Here is a 16608-nt window from a genome sequence, read left to right as displayed (position 1 = left end):
ATACAGCTATTTAAAAAGAGATTATTTGGACGACGATCATATGTCACCTTGTCTGTGGATGGTGATTGGCGTTGCTCCTCGACAAGAGTTTCGAGTAAATGCATTTCGACCTGAGATTAGCAGTGTTCCCCTAATTTGCATTCCGTTCACATTTTTTGTATGAACACGAGTCCCCAGGTTCACAATACTTAGTCAGGCTCATAATGATATCAACAGTAAATCAAGCTGAACTATTTGCATAGAATAAAGTTATTTGCGCTACATTTAAACAACGTGTCGTAACAGTTATTGTATTATTGTTTATCATTATATTTGTCATATTTTTAAAATGTTAATTTTTCCAAACCTAATACATAACTCTCATATATTTTTTAAACCCTCTCCTATCAAACTCAGAAATCGTTGGATACGTGATGGCCCAACTGATAATTGTGATATATATGAGTATACTTTCTTTTGTGGTTAACCTGGCTTTCGCTGTTAAAGTAGTTTCTGTATCGTGCGCGCATGTATATATAATCTTTTATTTACAAGACACAATTATCGAAACAGTTCCTGGTAAACGCCCGTAAATGAACTTGCTGAAGTATAACCAAAACGGTTTTTTATTTTTATATATTTAAATACAATCACGATTTATTTTGTTTCACCCCTTCCTCGGTTCCTATTTTGTTATGATAATGCCAGCCACACAATCGTTTAGCCGCAAATTGCTAGGAATGAGTGCATGTGTATATAATATTCTATTGTATACACAAGTACAACAAACAAAGATCTTTTCTGTGATTATCATAATATCCGTACGATATTCAACAACAGAGGCCCTTTTAAAAGAATTACGCGATATTTTTTTTTATCCTAAAAAGAAACCCAAAATAAACAAGTGAGTTTGTTTATTATGTATAGACATATAATAAAATCAACACGGCATTTCTTTTTTTCACAATTGCCAAGCAAAGAATAATATTGAGATAGTTACATTGCATGTAGATGGTAACTAATATTTGTGAATTTTTATTGACCCGGACGACGTAAGCGCGTTGTTCTTTTCTAGACATCTGTTAAAAACAAATGAAACAATAAATCCGTGAATGCGATTGAACAAATTTCAACAATAAGGACCGGACCGCCTACAAAGCTGTTTTACTCCGTTCATTTGCAAAAACGAGTACCGTATAGGCAATTGATAGATAACGATCCGAGACATTACCGGTCGGGGAATATTTCTGCCTGGAAGTTTAGCAAAACAGAAATGCTTTTCACCACAAAATGTCATAAACATGCCTAGAATTAAAACTTTCCACAGATCGCGACTAACTTCAAGCACATAATGATTAAATAATGAGTGATAATTAGAGATTTACTACGCTGTCGTATAATTTCTCACTCGACTGTCTTTGCAAATGCCGGAATAAGCTCTCTTGTTCGCTGAATTTATAAAAAAAAAGGGAGCAATTCTCAAATATGCAGACACGAGGGTGTCCTAACTAACTGCTGTGCCGGTGTCTGTGCGGCCCATACGGAATATGGAAATGCATTCGCAATCAAATATACAGACACGAAAGAGTCAAAACTTACTGCAGTGCTGATAGCCACGTCGAAATGTAGATAAACGAGATAAAAACAGTGCCCACGTGAATTAAAATAGGATCTCATAGGAAAAGTGAAAAAATACGCAGTACTGATAAATGAAAACAGACTGATCCATTAGTTACAGAGAAAACTAGTTTTTGCGCACGCACCAACAACCGGAATAACAACAACGCTTTAGCCAATCATCCATATCCTCATTTAGTGTCAAATCACTAATAAGTATACGAATGTAAATTTAATTTAGTCTGCAGCAAATATCCACTTGCGTATTTCACCGAACTTTTCTGTGTTAATGAGGTATCAAAACCAAATACGCGATATATATATATTTGTAGTTCGTAACTCATGGCTAATTCACAGGAACAAACTAATATCTAACCCTAACTCAAGATAGTTCCACTTCGCCACACTAGCGCCCGACGTTGGAATGTATAAGTCAGTCCTGCAAGCACGTGCAAAGGCCAAATTTCCCAAACTGCAGGATACTTCTAAACAGCACCAAGTAGGCCGATACTGACACCAAACATTTCGTACAGATGTGCATGGTTGAAATTTTGGTACAAAAACTACATGTAGTATGAAGATATCTAAAGTGAAATAATGTTTGAACTGTCTACACAAGTACGATAAAGTAATTATGGAGTTCAGTTTAATTACAGATGAGCGCAATTTAAACATGGCATGGGCATATGAAATAGCAATAGCCTAACTCTGATCGGTTAACCCTGAAATTGAACAGACAAAAAATCTTGTGAAAACTGTGTATAAACACCATTCCCTTAAGAATTGTAAAGAGGTATAATAAAAATTTCACCTTACTTTTGTAATATAAACATTCACAGTCAAACATAATCCTTCAATATTTGATATTGCTAGGTCACGGTTTTATCACAATTAAAACTTCACAAAAAAGGATGATAAAAATAGAATAACATAGAAATTTTCCCAAGCATGGTTTGACCACATGCGAACCTTTGAGAAGTATGACGAGTACCACTGCGCCCGTCCACTGCATTTTCCTGTCAAAATTGCCTCACCAAAATTGTCTACACTGCTAAATCTCAATAAAAAAGGAAAGAAGGAGAAATAATAAAAAAATGAATGTCTTTTCCGGATGACGTAGTTGTCAACATAGATTTGATTCTAATTTTCTTTTCCTCAGCTTTTTGAGTTTGACGCAAGGCAGAAAATGAATCCTAAACAAAAAAAATGCTGTCTTGACCCGGGGAAAATCGCCACTTCATGGTTAAATTGTAGTGATCGCGGAAGAAAGACCATTCCATAATATGTTGACAAAATCATGAATCCTTTTAATTTAGAGATTTAAAAAAATACCTAAGTGTAGTTGATGTGATTAAGTCGACAATGCGCTCTGGTACGGCGTATTTTACCATTGACAATGTAAAATACATAATATACTTCAGAAAAATAGAGATTTAAATAGTTGCTCAAAATGTCAATTTATAAAATCTTTATTCAACAGAACTTTGAATATATTGGATCGAGTTGTATTATACAAAATGATTTAGAATATACTAACGGCTCTAGATCTTCAATTTTTTCTGGCAACACAGCGTCTTTAGTTTCAGGTAGAAGGGTGTTAGTTATGGCTGCACATAACGACAGCAAGCCCATTATGAGGTATGGTGCACTTGGATATGTCTTTCCTGTAAATATAAAATTTTTCGTTCATTCAAGGCAGGGGTCGGCAACCTACGGCCCGCGGGCCGCATCCGTCCCGCGGAGCACTATAATCCGGCCCGTGACGCTTCACTAACCCATAGTAACAAAACATCCGTTTTGACGAATATATACTTCAGACTAAATTATATTATAACTAGGGCTGGGCATTTTCGAATACCTGATGATTTCAGAATCGAATCGAATATTTTTTTCGAATCGAATCGAATCTCGAATACTTGGGATATATATAATCGTATGTAACTTTCTTCTTGTATTTGGTCCTCTATACACAAAAATTACTAGAAACGTAAAATACATCACTCAGACTGATTGCTGAGCGTTCACACACGATAAAAAACACGTTTTTATCAATAACTCACTACAGAAAAGAGTCCTATGTCAGAATTGCGTTGAAAAAATATGACTTCATAAAAAAAAATTGAGAAATTTACCTCGACAATTGACGGAGAGGAAAAAAACAAGATGGCGGCGATTCGAAATTTCGCTCTGAACCGATTCGAATAATTTACTATTCGATTCGAATATTCGATTCTAAATGCCCAGCCCTAATTATAACCTAACAATTATATAATTTACAATTACTCGTTTAATGAGCATATAATAAGCAAATTAATAAGCAAATGGCAGCAAAACGCAGAAAAGTTTATGCTAAGTGCAAATGGTTCAATGGCGCTGAAAATATTCAAATGGAATTTTATGAGATGCAATGAGGAAATAAATCTATACTCTATTCGAGAGATGTATCACTGCTTCATTTTTATTATGAAAAGTACCATCCGTTCGGTTTTTCAACTTTCTTAATTAAAATATGTGCGGCCGCCAATGACTTGCAACCTTAATTTTGGCCCGCAGCGACAAAAGGTTGCCGACCCCTGATTTAAGGAGTTCCAAAACAAGTAAATATCGCTCACTGTTACATTCCATCGAGTATTCTTTATCATATACCATTTAATAGAATGTCAGTCGAATAGCATATAGCCAATTGTTTGACCGAATTCACGTTATTTTGATTGTAAATCTATATTGGCACAGAGTTGAAAATATGGTCATGTTTATAATGTTATCTCAAAAATGTGAACATCGTCGTTCAAGATAACAAGGCGGTATTTGGGAGTTATTCGCATGGTCATTAAGCCAATACACGTGGGAAAATCAAGTGGTGAATAATAACGTAGATCAGGGGTTCTCAAACTTTTTGTGTCGCGGAGCCCTTGAAATTGTTGACTATTATTCACGGAGCCCCAAAATAAATGTTAAAATTGTTACTTTCTGATTAATATTCCTGAGCAAGTTAAAAGTACTTTACTCAATTTAAATGCTGAACCTTTTTTGATAGGGTTAATACAAGTTATAAATAAATCTAAATTTCAAACATAAATTATATATACTAAAGCTGTAAATTTGACACTTGACAAACATACTAATAAATTAGGGGTCGAATCTTCTCCCTTTTGACATTTTTGGAAGACCCAAAATGCCGCTAATAATGTGCGCGATTGCATTTTGTTACAATCGCCGATTTTTTTCCTCAGCATGGCGGCGTGTTTTTGAACCTACATCTTTACGCCGTTGTTTATTCTCCCTAAATCAAAAATTTCCCTCGGCATATATATACATGTATTGTTACACAATGACGACGTTAATTGCTTTTTTGTTCTCGTGGGGAATTATGAGTTCAATGTGAAAAATATGTTACCATTTTATAGTCATCGGCGACGAACTGCTAAAAATAATAATTAATGAAGAGGTAGATCCGCAACTCAAATTTCTTGATTGAAAAGCGGCATTCTAAAATATTAATACTAAAACTTAAAATGGAAGATTACACGTTTGGTTTCAGCAGACTCACCGTAGATTGAAAACGCTTTTATAGACATTGTAAATCACAAAATTTGCTGTTATGTTAGATTTTCATCGTAGTAACTGCAAAATCGAAACACAGTCAATTGTGCGTGCGATGTATTTTTTTTTCCCAATTTGAAACTGCCGACGGAACCGTACGCAATCAATTGTGCGCGCGATCCGCGATGTACCATTTTCATTCTAAAACTACCGATGGAGCCGAATGCAATAAAATATATTTCAATTGTTCGTATTTTGACCAGACATTGTGATTTTTCAAACGGCGATATCTTGCTTAAATATAATCTCAAGTGCGAAAGAACAAATCAAGTTTGACAAATCCCAAGATCGCAAAAATACGACTCCAATTTATTTATAGTTGGCAGTTTATCACATATTTTATGTTATTTTAGAATAGTATTCTTTCATTTTAGTAATCCTAATAGTAATTTCGAATCAAAGGTGAGTAAAGATGAACACAATTACATTATAACGACGTGACACTTTAAATGCTGGCATCGGTCATGGATTGAATATTTTACGCAACAGAAATCCCGTTATCCGTTTTTTAATCGCGAATGTTGCGCGGAAATTTTCGATTCTAATTTTGAACCACCTCCCTCTTAAGAATCCTGGCTGCGCTCCTGCTTATAAATAATGTCATTTTTAAATTCCGCCTCTGTGCCATATTTCGAGGCTATATTGTTGTCAGATTTTATCAAAGCTGTTATTGCTTCTTTGAACAGTTACAAAATTAGTCAGTATTTTGAAAAGTAATCGAATAGCTCGCGGAGCCCCTGGGTTTCTCTCGCGGAGCCCTGGGGCTCCGTACGGAGCACTTTGAGAACCTATGACGTAGATGATAAATAGTTTTGCTGAATACCAATGCACATTGGGAGTATTCGTTAAATTGAATTTATATCAGGGGTGGGTACGGTTTTGGGATCACGGGCCAAAAAAAATTCCCACTTAAACTGGCAAGCCATGTAAGTATGACGTAAAGAGCCATGTTTTATGAACAAGGTTTACATTGTTACAAAAGCAACAGATGAAAACAATAAACCTGCCAAAGCTAAATTTAACCGCAATCTCAACAAATTCCTTGAGCTATTTTTAACTAAAACATCATAATTTGGTTTCAGTTTGGTTGTGCCAGCATCCAGCGAGCCAGATTGAATTACCCAGGGGGGCGGAATTGGCCCGCGGGTCGTACTTTGCCCATGTCTGCTTTATACTATAACGAAATGTTCCACAGTAAAATAACGGGGCACTGCGAAGTTAAACACAGCACAACCCTGTATATTTTTCTTATGTTTCAATAACAAACGATTGGCTCGTGGTGATTGAAAACGATAGTACAGAAAGTGAAGAAAGTTTATCATATTTATAACCGAATAGCAAAAGATCAACAACTATGTATTTTAGTAGACAAGAAAATAAAAAGTTTACCTAGATAAAGTATATAAGGCGCAACCATTCCTCCAACTCTCGCCGCCATGGACGACGAACCAACTCCCATACTGCGCATGAGCGTGGGAAAGAGTTCTGAACAGACAATGAAGATAATGCCGAATGCTCCAGACACTGATAATTTTCCAATCATCGCAAACGTGATTGCCATATCTTGGTTAACTGAGAAATAAATAAACAGGTAAAGATATAGTATACCATAGTTTAATGCACTTCAAAATAATAGGTAATCATAGTTAATAAAAAATTGGCCATTAAATGGAACACTGGCGTTTAAATAAGAGTGTTTTAGTGTGCAACGCTTGAACGTTGACTGGGGCAAACAGGAACTTACCTGTTTGAAGCAAAAGCGAATGCTATAACTAAACTACGTCAAATCACAGAAAAATTCGTTATTGGTGTGCTCAAAATAGATGACTAAAAAGCTATCTTTGCTTGTCCGGTGGATGGGAATATCGCTCCGATAATAAATAATGTAACTAAAACAATAAAACTCAGAGGAAGGTATGTACTCTGTTTCAGGTAGGGAACTGCTGAACATGACAGGCCTGCCACCAGTAGAGTAGAGATGAGGATTGGTTTCCGACCGCGCCATTTCAGGAGACCGATGACCATGGCGTACGCCGGTATCTCCACAGCGGCGGCCACGAAGCAGTTGATATAGGGGTTCCCTCCCATGTTTGAAGTGTTGAACGCCACACCGTAATACACAACTGAACACACGAACCTAAAAACGGGTTTGGTTGAAGCACTATATGCAGTTATCTAAGTCATGCAGTAAATTATGAAGCAGCAATAACTTTTAATAAAAGCCCGTACTACAAAAACGCCTCCAAAATACAGTATACAGAGTTACTAATTCATACAAAAATAAAAATCATGGGACTTGAGATCCAACGCAAGGATTGAATAACTATTGATAATGTTTGGGATATTCATTGTGTGGTATGTTGCGACTTTTGATTTGAATGAATGAGTAAATTAGAATTTTTGTTTCGTCAAATTTTAGTGATCTAAATGCATAATTATTGCTCTTTTGAAGGTAGAGAGAATGGAGACGAGTGGTTTATTGTGTCCAAATCACACACGACTAGTCTCACCTTTGCATACCTTTTGTATTTTCATTCATTATTGTAAAATTATCAAGCTTTCTTGCATCTATATTCATCGATGGACTGCAACTAAACATTCTACTCAACATAATATTTACCAGACTAAAACAACTACGCAGTAGAAACGATACAGAGAAAAGGGGTTTTGTCAAGTATTGTATTTCCAATTCAGTTTGATCCAATTTGTAAGCTTTTTTGAACACATCTAATATGGACCAGACATATGCTTGGCATTTTGCTCAATTACATAAAAGACAATGTCATGAGGACCTACAGAGTCACCGTAAAATACTGGAAAATTTACAGCAGGCTTTCCACAGTTTCGTTGTTAGTTTTTCTGTTTGTTCAGTATTCATTTCAATAGTGAATGAAATTTCTTTTTATGCCCCATAATGTCGACAAAAAGTAATAGCGATTATATTTGTGTGCTGATTGGGCTCGGAGTTAGGTATCAATGACGAAAATCACCTCCAATATACAAAACGCGAAAGAACAAAAATTCAACTTCATATTAACTGAAACACTACTACTGATTTAAAAATTAAATACACACCAGGTAAACCACATTGTTAGAGTTCTTGATCGTACAACACCGGTGCGAAACAGATCGATGTATGTAAAAGATTCTTGTTTCGATCGAATTACTACGCGATCTGGTTCATCTTTTTTTTTGATCTCGTTTTCGCTGAGCAGACCACATTCTTGCATCGAATCCTGCAAAACGTGAACATGAGTATGGAGATAAGCCTATCGATAATGCAATAATACAGCAATAATTACACTACAAATAGGGAGATAAGTAAACACTTTCTATTACCAACAACGCTCAGAATCATACTCCGGTGGACAAAACAATATGAAAAGCAACCAAATATTTTTTAAAGAATTTTTTCTCGTATGTGTCCGTCCGTCCGTCCAATTGGATTATTAAGTATTTCTTTAATAGCAAGGCTACAACGGCTTGTCGTGACAGACGCCTGAAATAACGAAACACCCTTTGAACTATGTTTAGTTGAGCCACCGAACCACGCTTGTTTGATGCGCATTACAACTTCCCCCCTCCGCCACCAACGCATCATCAAATCAACCGTAGTTCTCCTTATGCAGAAGCTCGTATCCGCCACCTTCATATATAAGTCGTTTGAGCACTAACACATCTATCTGTTTTTAGATACAGTTGGTCTAATTCACCTCTGCAGAAAAGAAATTCTGTATCAGACTTTTGGCCTTGTCTTTGCCGAGTCCATTTGTTTCAGCAATTTTCATGAAAAGGGCAATGAATTCCTCTCTTCGTCCCCTGGTAAACAGCCAACGGGGAGACTCGCTTGCTAACCTGAAACATGATTTATATTGGTAACTTATTAGATTGGAAAGATTAGAAAAATTCACTACTTTTATACTGGTAATACTACCGAGAAACGATTTTGGTCGTTCAAATATGTTTTGAATACTCCTCAACTCATTGCGTAAGTATAGCAACAGTAAATCAAATGCAGGACAGGGTAAAATAATATGATCAATACAATATCTCAGGTGAGCTATTTAGTGAGACAAAATGAAAGTGAATAAAATTTATCTGTCAGAGATGAATTTTGTTCAAATCGGGTTAAATTGAGACATTTGGCAAGTAAACCAGATCTGTCTGTTGTTGTACTGGAAAAGCGACCTGGTGTTACTTTCACCAATAAACTGTTCATTTCTATTGTGTTGCAAAAACTGTCAGTCATTTCCTTACTCAGTCAGACAAACTTTGTATATCATGAAGTTTCCAAAATAAATCCCACCCCTCTGAATCGGGAAGGGAACACATATTTATATTTTTGTCGATGATAATTTGGAGAAGTACTGCTTGATACAGAAATGCGAACGCGGGCCTAACGAATAGTATAAACATCATCTCACCAAATATACGGAATAAATACAACACCAAGAGATGCCAGTACATAACAGAGCACTCTCCAATTCCCGATGTAATATGCAAAGACAGGTAGGATCATGTAACCAATCGCAAAACCACCAACAGTTAGCGTACCAGTGACTACTCGATCTTTTGTGCTTATGATTTCGGCAGCTGGAAAAAACGACACATATAAATATATATATATCTGAAACAGGCAAAATTAGTATTTCCAAATTCGCGCAAGCTAGTGTGGGCATAAACATTACTACAGTATTTGATATAATTCGATATTCACTTCAGATACATACTATATAAATTAATTATGCGGCATTTTATACACTTGCAAGATGGCTCTGTACTATCATGGATGAGAAGCTACTAAATGTTTTTCCTGTCTTTATTGTGCAAGACACGCATCACGTATAGAAAATAAATACATTTCAACCTAGCTTACTTAACCACTTACATATAGTGAATGCCGTAAGATAATTGATGAATCCTGTTGCGCCTGCACAGAATAAAAACCCTGCAAACATTTGTGGGGAAGTTGAAACGCCACACAATCCGAGAAAGACGAACATAAACAACGTACCGAAGAGAAATGTAGGCTTTCGTCCAAACCTGAAATATAAGATTAAACAGGTTGGGGCAATCCTCTAGGCCAGTGGTTCTCAACCTTTTACCGACCGCGTACCACTTTACTGTTTTTTTACTATGGCCGCGTACCACCGACAAAGCTCCTTTTTGGCGTGGGGAAAGAGACACAAGAAACATGCTATTATGCTATGTGTGTATTTTATAATGTGGCACTAAATCGTTTGTGGCGTAACACGCAAAACAAACAAAAACATGCCCATATCGCTTAAAGTGGGCAATAGAGCACCGACAGCACACCAGTGCCATGGACGTTTCCCGACTATTGACCCCGGAAAAATTACTATACTTTACTATTGCAAACTTTATGCTTATTCTGAGAGTGTTTTGGTATTTTGGCGCATATAAACTGGAACACGTGTTTAAAACCATAATTTTTATTAAAATTAATCAATCATGTGCCGTTTGCAGGTACTGATATAGCTAAGTTTAACCCTGTCCATCGCAGCATTTGCGAGATTCACTTTCGATCACTGCAACTAAAGTGAAGCTCCGCGGAGGACATAATGACAATTAATTTAATAAATTCACTATTATTTTCTTGAAACACAACTGAAAACTGACAAATATCACTCAAAACTACAAAAACGAGGCAATGTTTGCAACCATGCTTGAATATCTGTTTGAGCGACAGAAGTGTCTAAGCGGCTGAGTGCAGAAATTGTAATTGTTACGTTTTGCGTCATTATTGACTTATTGCTGATTGGTTATAGTTACGGAAATAAACAAGAAAACTGATGCTCAGGGAAACATACATAAACGCTGTTCAGCGAATACATACAGTAAGGAAGATAAAGCGTTGCCGGCATATTTTAGCCAACTGAAAGGTTAATTGTTGCAATAATTCAAATCTGCTCGCGCACCGCTTGAAAAGCTCCCGTGTACCACTAGAGGTACGCGTACCACAGGTTGAGAACCACTGATCTAGGCATTTTAAAATAATGGAACGACCGTCAGAATTTACTACAAAATTCACCATCTTGGTACCATTTGAGCAAATTTAAAAAATATTTTCACAGGATATTCACGCTGGGGTCACAGGGTTAAAATATTAGTGATCTTAAGCCTAGTTTAATCTTTCAAACAGGAATTCGCACAAAAACGACACGATAAGGCTAATATTTGCCCATCGTGAATGTACCTTTTCTTTTGCATTTTAAACATTCAAAGGTTTTTATCGGCCAATTATTTACAGGAAGAAAAGCGTTTTATTCATTACTATTCATACGTTACGACCGTTATCTAAGCATACTTCATTGAATCTAAAAACAATCCTTCTCACGAGAGAAAGTCAAATTATATTATCCGCAGGAATTTATGATGCTTGTTCGGGAGTAAGTGGAACGCCGTTCATTTCAAATTTTTAGATAGTAATATCTTTCTTACGCTTATGTTAATATTGCAAAGTATTCAAACTAGGATTACATAAATAGTCATTACAGTTACGAACCTGTCAGATAACGATCCTCCCATAAGTGAACCAACAAGAACTCCACTCATGTATAACATTGTAATAAGAGGCAATATCCATGCTCGGTCGCATACGAGATCCCACTGGAATTTCAAACGTGCTAATGTTATATCCAATTACGTAAAAAAAAATTATACATCGGTTGGCATTAATGTATGGTGATCAAGTTCACAATTCATTGGTCAAAGGCTGTATGGGTACTAACAGTTCTTCTCTTCTAAAACTGATATTCCAATTAAAATTAAAAATGAACCAACGGGTCATATGATAATGGTGAATACAATTATTGAAATTCTTATTGATTTGGGGGATATTTTACATAGACTTTCTTCAGTATTTATCTCAAAAATAAGCGGAAAACTCCCATAATTTGAAATCTCAAATCGCTTCTACATTCGATTACATTCAAACAAATACCAGTCAATATGACAATGAAAGATAAGCTGGTAGATGATTTATTGTCAATAACGTACCATTTTATTTAAAAGTGGATAACAGGTTCTCGCGGGGATGCTCGGACAGACAAAAACGATTCTTATTTGAAAGGACATTAAAATATCTATAGGAAACGAAAATATTCCGGACACGCCTATTAGACATTAGATACAGCTACATCAGGGGTCGGCAACCTACGGCCCGCGGAGTAATATAATCCGGCCCGCGACGCTTCACTGAATTATAGTCACAAAGCAGCTGTTTTGACGATTATATTCTTTACGTAACAGAATTTATTGCGAGACGCGTGTAGACTAAATTTTAATAAAACCTAACAAGTATAAAATTGACAATTACTCGTTTAATTAGCTTATAATTTAATTATAACAAATGGCAACAAAACGCAGAAAAGTTGATGCTAAGTGCAAACGGTTCAATGGTGCCGAAAATATTCAAATGGAATTTTTTAAGATGCAATTTATCACTGCTTGATTTTTATTATAAAAAGTATCATCTGTTCGGTTTTCAGCTTTCTAAACATATGTGCGGCCCGCCAATGACTTGCAACCCTTAATTTTGGCCTGCAAGTGTCAAAAGGTTGCCGATCCCTGAGCTACATGTATCAAATGTCATGTGTACATGTGTCAAACATTCTAAGTATTATTGCTATTCTAACCCAAAACACAGCATTAATTCTATTTCATATGCTTACCTTAATCATTTGCCCTACAACGAATTCGGAACAGTGGGATAAGTGTAGGATATATGTGACAGATACGACAAGTGTGCTAAAAAGGGGGGTAGTAAATGGGCAACGACATTTTTGAGACACCGCTAGGAATATACCATCAAATTATTAAACTGATCAACGACCTTGACCAGAGAAGAATACAGATTGGATCATTTTAACAAATAAACATAAGTCCAGTTTAAACAGATTTAAATGGAGTCTGACATATAGGCATATAATTAAAACTACAATAAATTCCCGCCTGAAAAATTACGAATATGTCGTATAACACTCCAAAATGAATGTAAATTTTAGATTGAAAAACGTTGCAATTCTTAGGTAGTAGAGTTATGATTCAAATGTATACAAGTCTCCACTGACAGTTGTTGACACAGATTGTTTGTGAACGTGGACTTAAATTTCAGACGCGAAACTTTGTTTATTGTTAACGAAATCATTCGAACAATAACAACCTGCTGGAACGTTTATATCGACTCAGCTCATCGAGCAACAAAGCACATTTGAAAATCACGAAGATTCAACTATTAATGTAGAAAAGACATTGCATTGTAGCCTTCTCACATATTTATAATTCCCATTGAATAATAAGCTATGTGTTGATAGATTTAACAGTCAGATAACCACAACAAAACCGTAGATGATATAAATAATTCACAAACGTTAAGTGCGTTTAACTATTTGAGGTCATAAATTAACCCACACAAAATCGAATATTCTTGGAACGGAGTAAAGATGGACAAGAGTGATTTTAAATAATTTAAGATGTATCCTATATTGTAGGGCCCATCTGAAATTTAGGAAAAATTTGAATTCCTGTTCAAGTTTTATATCGTCAATGAAAAAAGAATTACTAGCTTTAGTACTCGGACCTGCAATAATAACATTTGAATCATTTATCTATTGGCGTTATTAAAAGATTCACACCACATACACATTTTCAAATGTGAAATTGATTGATTCGGATCCAATGCGGGCAGCTATGTTGGCAATATAAATTCAGTTAACTGGCATGCCAGAAAGTACCCAACAACCCTAATACGAACCTCAGTGACAATGCTGCTCCTCCCTTCTTCAAAGTCATAGACATATCCAAAAGGACAAGACTTCTCGTCAGTGCCGTTGGACGTCCTATTGCTGGTAATATTCTCGAAAACCCCGCAATTATCGTATGTATCATACGATGGCGGTAATGAAAGACTCTGGAACAAAAAACACATTGTTGACGACCTTGCTAAGAAAAAACATTTTCATCGGATTTTCATGCTTGATGAGATGGCATTGCAAAAAGCAATTTGTTTTATCAACAAAATTTGTTGATAATAACGTTCCTTCAGTATTCAATGATATTGCAACACGACCCGACGACCCGGCTTTTGTTTTGCCCAGGACAACGGAAAGGCATCGTGTATAATGCTGAGTCATGCAGGAAAACGGTTTAAAAACAAAATAATAACCCTCTAACAACGTCAAACATTTTTGGGCGTTGATATTCAAAATAAAAGATTCGCCATCAAAATAAAAAGAATCACCATTGAAGGTTCAAAAATAATGATATATATAATCATATAATAATGGCATATTATATCATAATAGGATTAACTTCTTCTAGATACAGGGTTGCCCAAAAACGGAAGGAACCCAGTCAATTTGGAACATATTGTATGTGTTCCGCTTTTATGGTTCATCCTGTAAAATAATTTGCCAACCTGATTGGAGGTAGATGAAGGTACATAGCTTTCTGTAGTTGGAAATGTAACTGGAACTGAAAAAAAGGTAAACATCAAAGTCGGAAAAAACAAAATGGAAATTTGCCACGAACAGAATACTGACATGTCAACAATAATCTATGATCGTTTGCATGAATCAACATGGTGAGGTGTCTGAATTTGCGATTGGCCCACATATTACAGAGAAATTGTAGAAACCCCCAATAGCTATTATACACTGTCAGATAAGTGCATACAGCCCTACAAAATAACCAAAACACTTTTTTCTTTAAATAACGACAAATGTCCACAAAGAGCAAGTGAACTCACGTATGCGAAATCATAAATAACGTAATTATTATGATTATGGTCTCACGTGCATCAGTTGCTGTAATATTTCCCGCAGAATCATTTCCGGGATGAAAGCATTCGAACTTTGGTGAACGACCAACAAATACCATTATTAATGCAAAGTAACCATTCGGGACACAACTCAACGCCATTAACAAAAATTGCTTCTTTTGGAATCGTCCAAATTCTCCGACTTGTCTCATTAGCTCCTCATATCTTTCGTTGCCAGAAGCTGAAGGAGACATGTCCCGAGAAAACGTATCTGCACTTTAAAATCTGATTATTCGAGATTAACCTACTTCTTATAAATAAGCAATTGTTGAAAAGGTAAACGCGTTGAAATGGTGAATTAGTAGAAATTAATTATATATACCTGGCTCCCATGCTAGCACCGTGATATAAAATAAAAATTTAACAGCGACCGGGAGAACACGTCTGATTAGGTTACACAGATTTTCTAACATTTCTAGATTCGTGGTGTAATATTAACTCATTTGACCTCCCTGGAATTTGATATTTATCTAGGAAGAGGAAAGCTGATACGGGCTCGAAAATATGATTAACCATTGTTCCACCAGGCTACCAAAATTCGTTTAAGAAGCATGGATTCGATAGGGAAAAGGCTGTAACCGACCAGCGGTCACCACCCATGGGAGGTAAAGTAATTACTTGGCAGATAATCCGCAGGATTCAGGCCTGAAGGCAAAAAATGTGATCGCATGCATGTCCGACGGCAAACACGTTCCTATCGACGATAAAACTATAATAATCCTATTGCTAGCTTGCTCAATAATAGTTTGTCAAAAGCTGATTCGTATAAAAAAAAGTCAGAAGAGCACGATCTGACATAGTTAAACTCTGTGCACTACATCTCTTACCATATCTCTCCCCAGAGTGCGAAACCGCGGTAGCGGAGGCGGTTTACATTCATCCACAGCACATGGTCGCATTTCAACAATCTATCGATAGGAAACGAAGCGTAGCGACAAAAACATTAACTCACTCATCACCTTTGGAAATGCGATAACTCATTTGAGAACATGGTATATATAGGATATGATAGAAGAGAGTTCACGACCAAATTAAATAAACATGATTGGAAGCTAGTTAAACATGCATGTAGCTATGGACGAAACAGCTGTTGGACACGACCACAAATATACCGCACACAAGTCAATGAATTGGTTTGCTGTAAAGTTAAGCCGTTTTATTATCTTTTATTTTGCACTTCTCGCATTTTCGCGAATTATACAGGAATAGTATACATGCTGCCCCTGGTAAACCATATATTTTAATGGAAGTACGAGACTTTCATATATACTCGGATATCAATAAAATAAAACACTTTGAAATTACAATTTCTAAAATTAAAGTCATTAATTAAGCTTGACCCGTTGGTTACGTCTTTCAGTAGGTCAATGCTATGAGTTGGATAGATAAGAAATGAGTTCATTTCAATTCGATCCAACAAAACAAATACATACGCGATAGAAATAAAGGACAAATAAACAAACTTATTTAAGTGATTCAAGAGTCTTGCTGCACTCTAACACAAATATATTTATTTATGTAACGTTTCTTGGACCAAGGTCAGACTTCCTCAAACATACATAATTTAA

The 16608-nt window shown here is 36.0% G+C and overlaps 1 protein-coding gene across 2 annotated transcripts; it reads right to left on the bottom strand.

Moving 5' to 3' along the window:
• Positions 1 to 2340: 2340 nt before the first annotated feature.
• On the bottom strand, positions 2341 to 16204 carry LOC144422018 (organic cation transporter protein-like). 2 transcript variants are annotated; one of them, XM_078111727.1, is made up of 13 exons: positions 15868 to 16204; positions 15015 to 15256; positions 14639 to 14694; positions 13976 to 14131; positions 11726 to 11829; positions 10088 to 10242; positions 9624 to 9792; positions 8913 to 9054; positions 8275 to 8435; positions 7122 to 7336; positions 6589 to 6771; positions 3134 to 3260; positions 2341 to 2789 (listed from the first exon to the last, which is right to left on the bottom strand). In XM_078111727.1, exons 1-13 carry the CDS (start codon positions 15918 to 15920, stop codon positions 2720 to 2722), a joined length of 1833 nt encoding a protein of 610 aa, XP_077967853.1. In that variant the 5' UTR covers positions 15921 to 16204; the 3' UTR covers positions 2341 to 2719. The 2 variants fall into 2 exon arrangements, with proteins under 2 accessions (XP_077967853.1, XP_077967854.1); XM_078111728.1 differs by lacking the exon at positions 15868 to 16204 and having other exon boundaries at positions 15015 to 15861.
• Positions 16205 to 16608: the final 404 nt, after the last annotated feature.

The sequence above is a fragment of the Styela clava genome, chromosome 4 (assembly GCF_964204865.1).
Source record: "Styela clava chromosome 4, kaStyClav1.hap1.2, whole genome shotgun sequence".
In the NCBI taxonomy this organism is placed as follows: Eukaryota; Metazoa; Chordata; class Ascidiacea; order Stolidobranchia; family Styelidae; genus Styela; species Styela clava.
This window is presented reverse-complemented; position numbering and strand designations above follow the sequence as displayed.

Bases quoted from the DNA above. Each gene is read 5' to 3' on its own strand.
- LOC144422018 (XM_078111727.1), bottom strand. From the start codon at position 15,920: ATGAATGTAAACCGCCTCCGCTACCGCGGTTTCGCACTCTGGGGAGAG. The intron at 15,257-15,867 runs GTAAGAGATGTA...CAGATTTTAAAG, and splicing joins GCACTCTGGGGAGAGATATG to TGCAGATACGTTTTCTCGGG. The intron at 14,695-15,014 runs GTGAGACCATAA...CCTTTTTTTCAG, and splicing joins TATTACAGCAACTGATGCAC to TTCCAGTTACATTTCCAACT.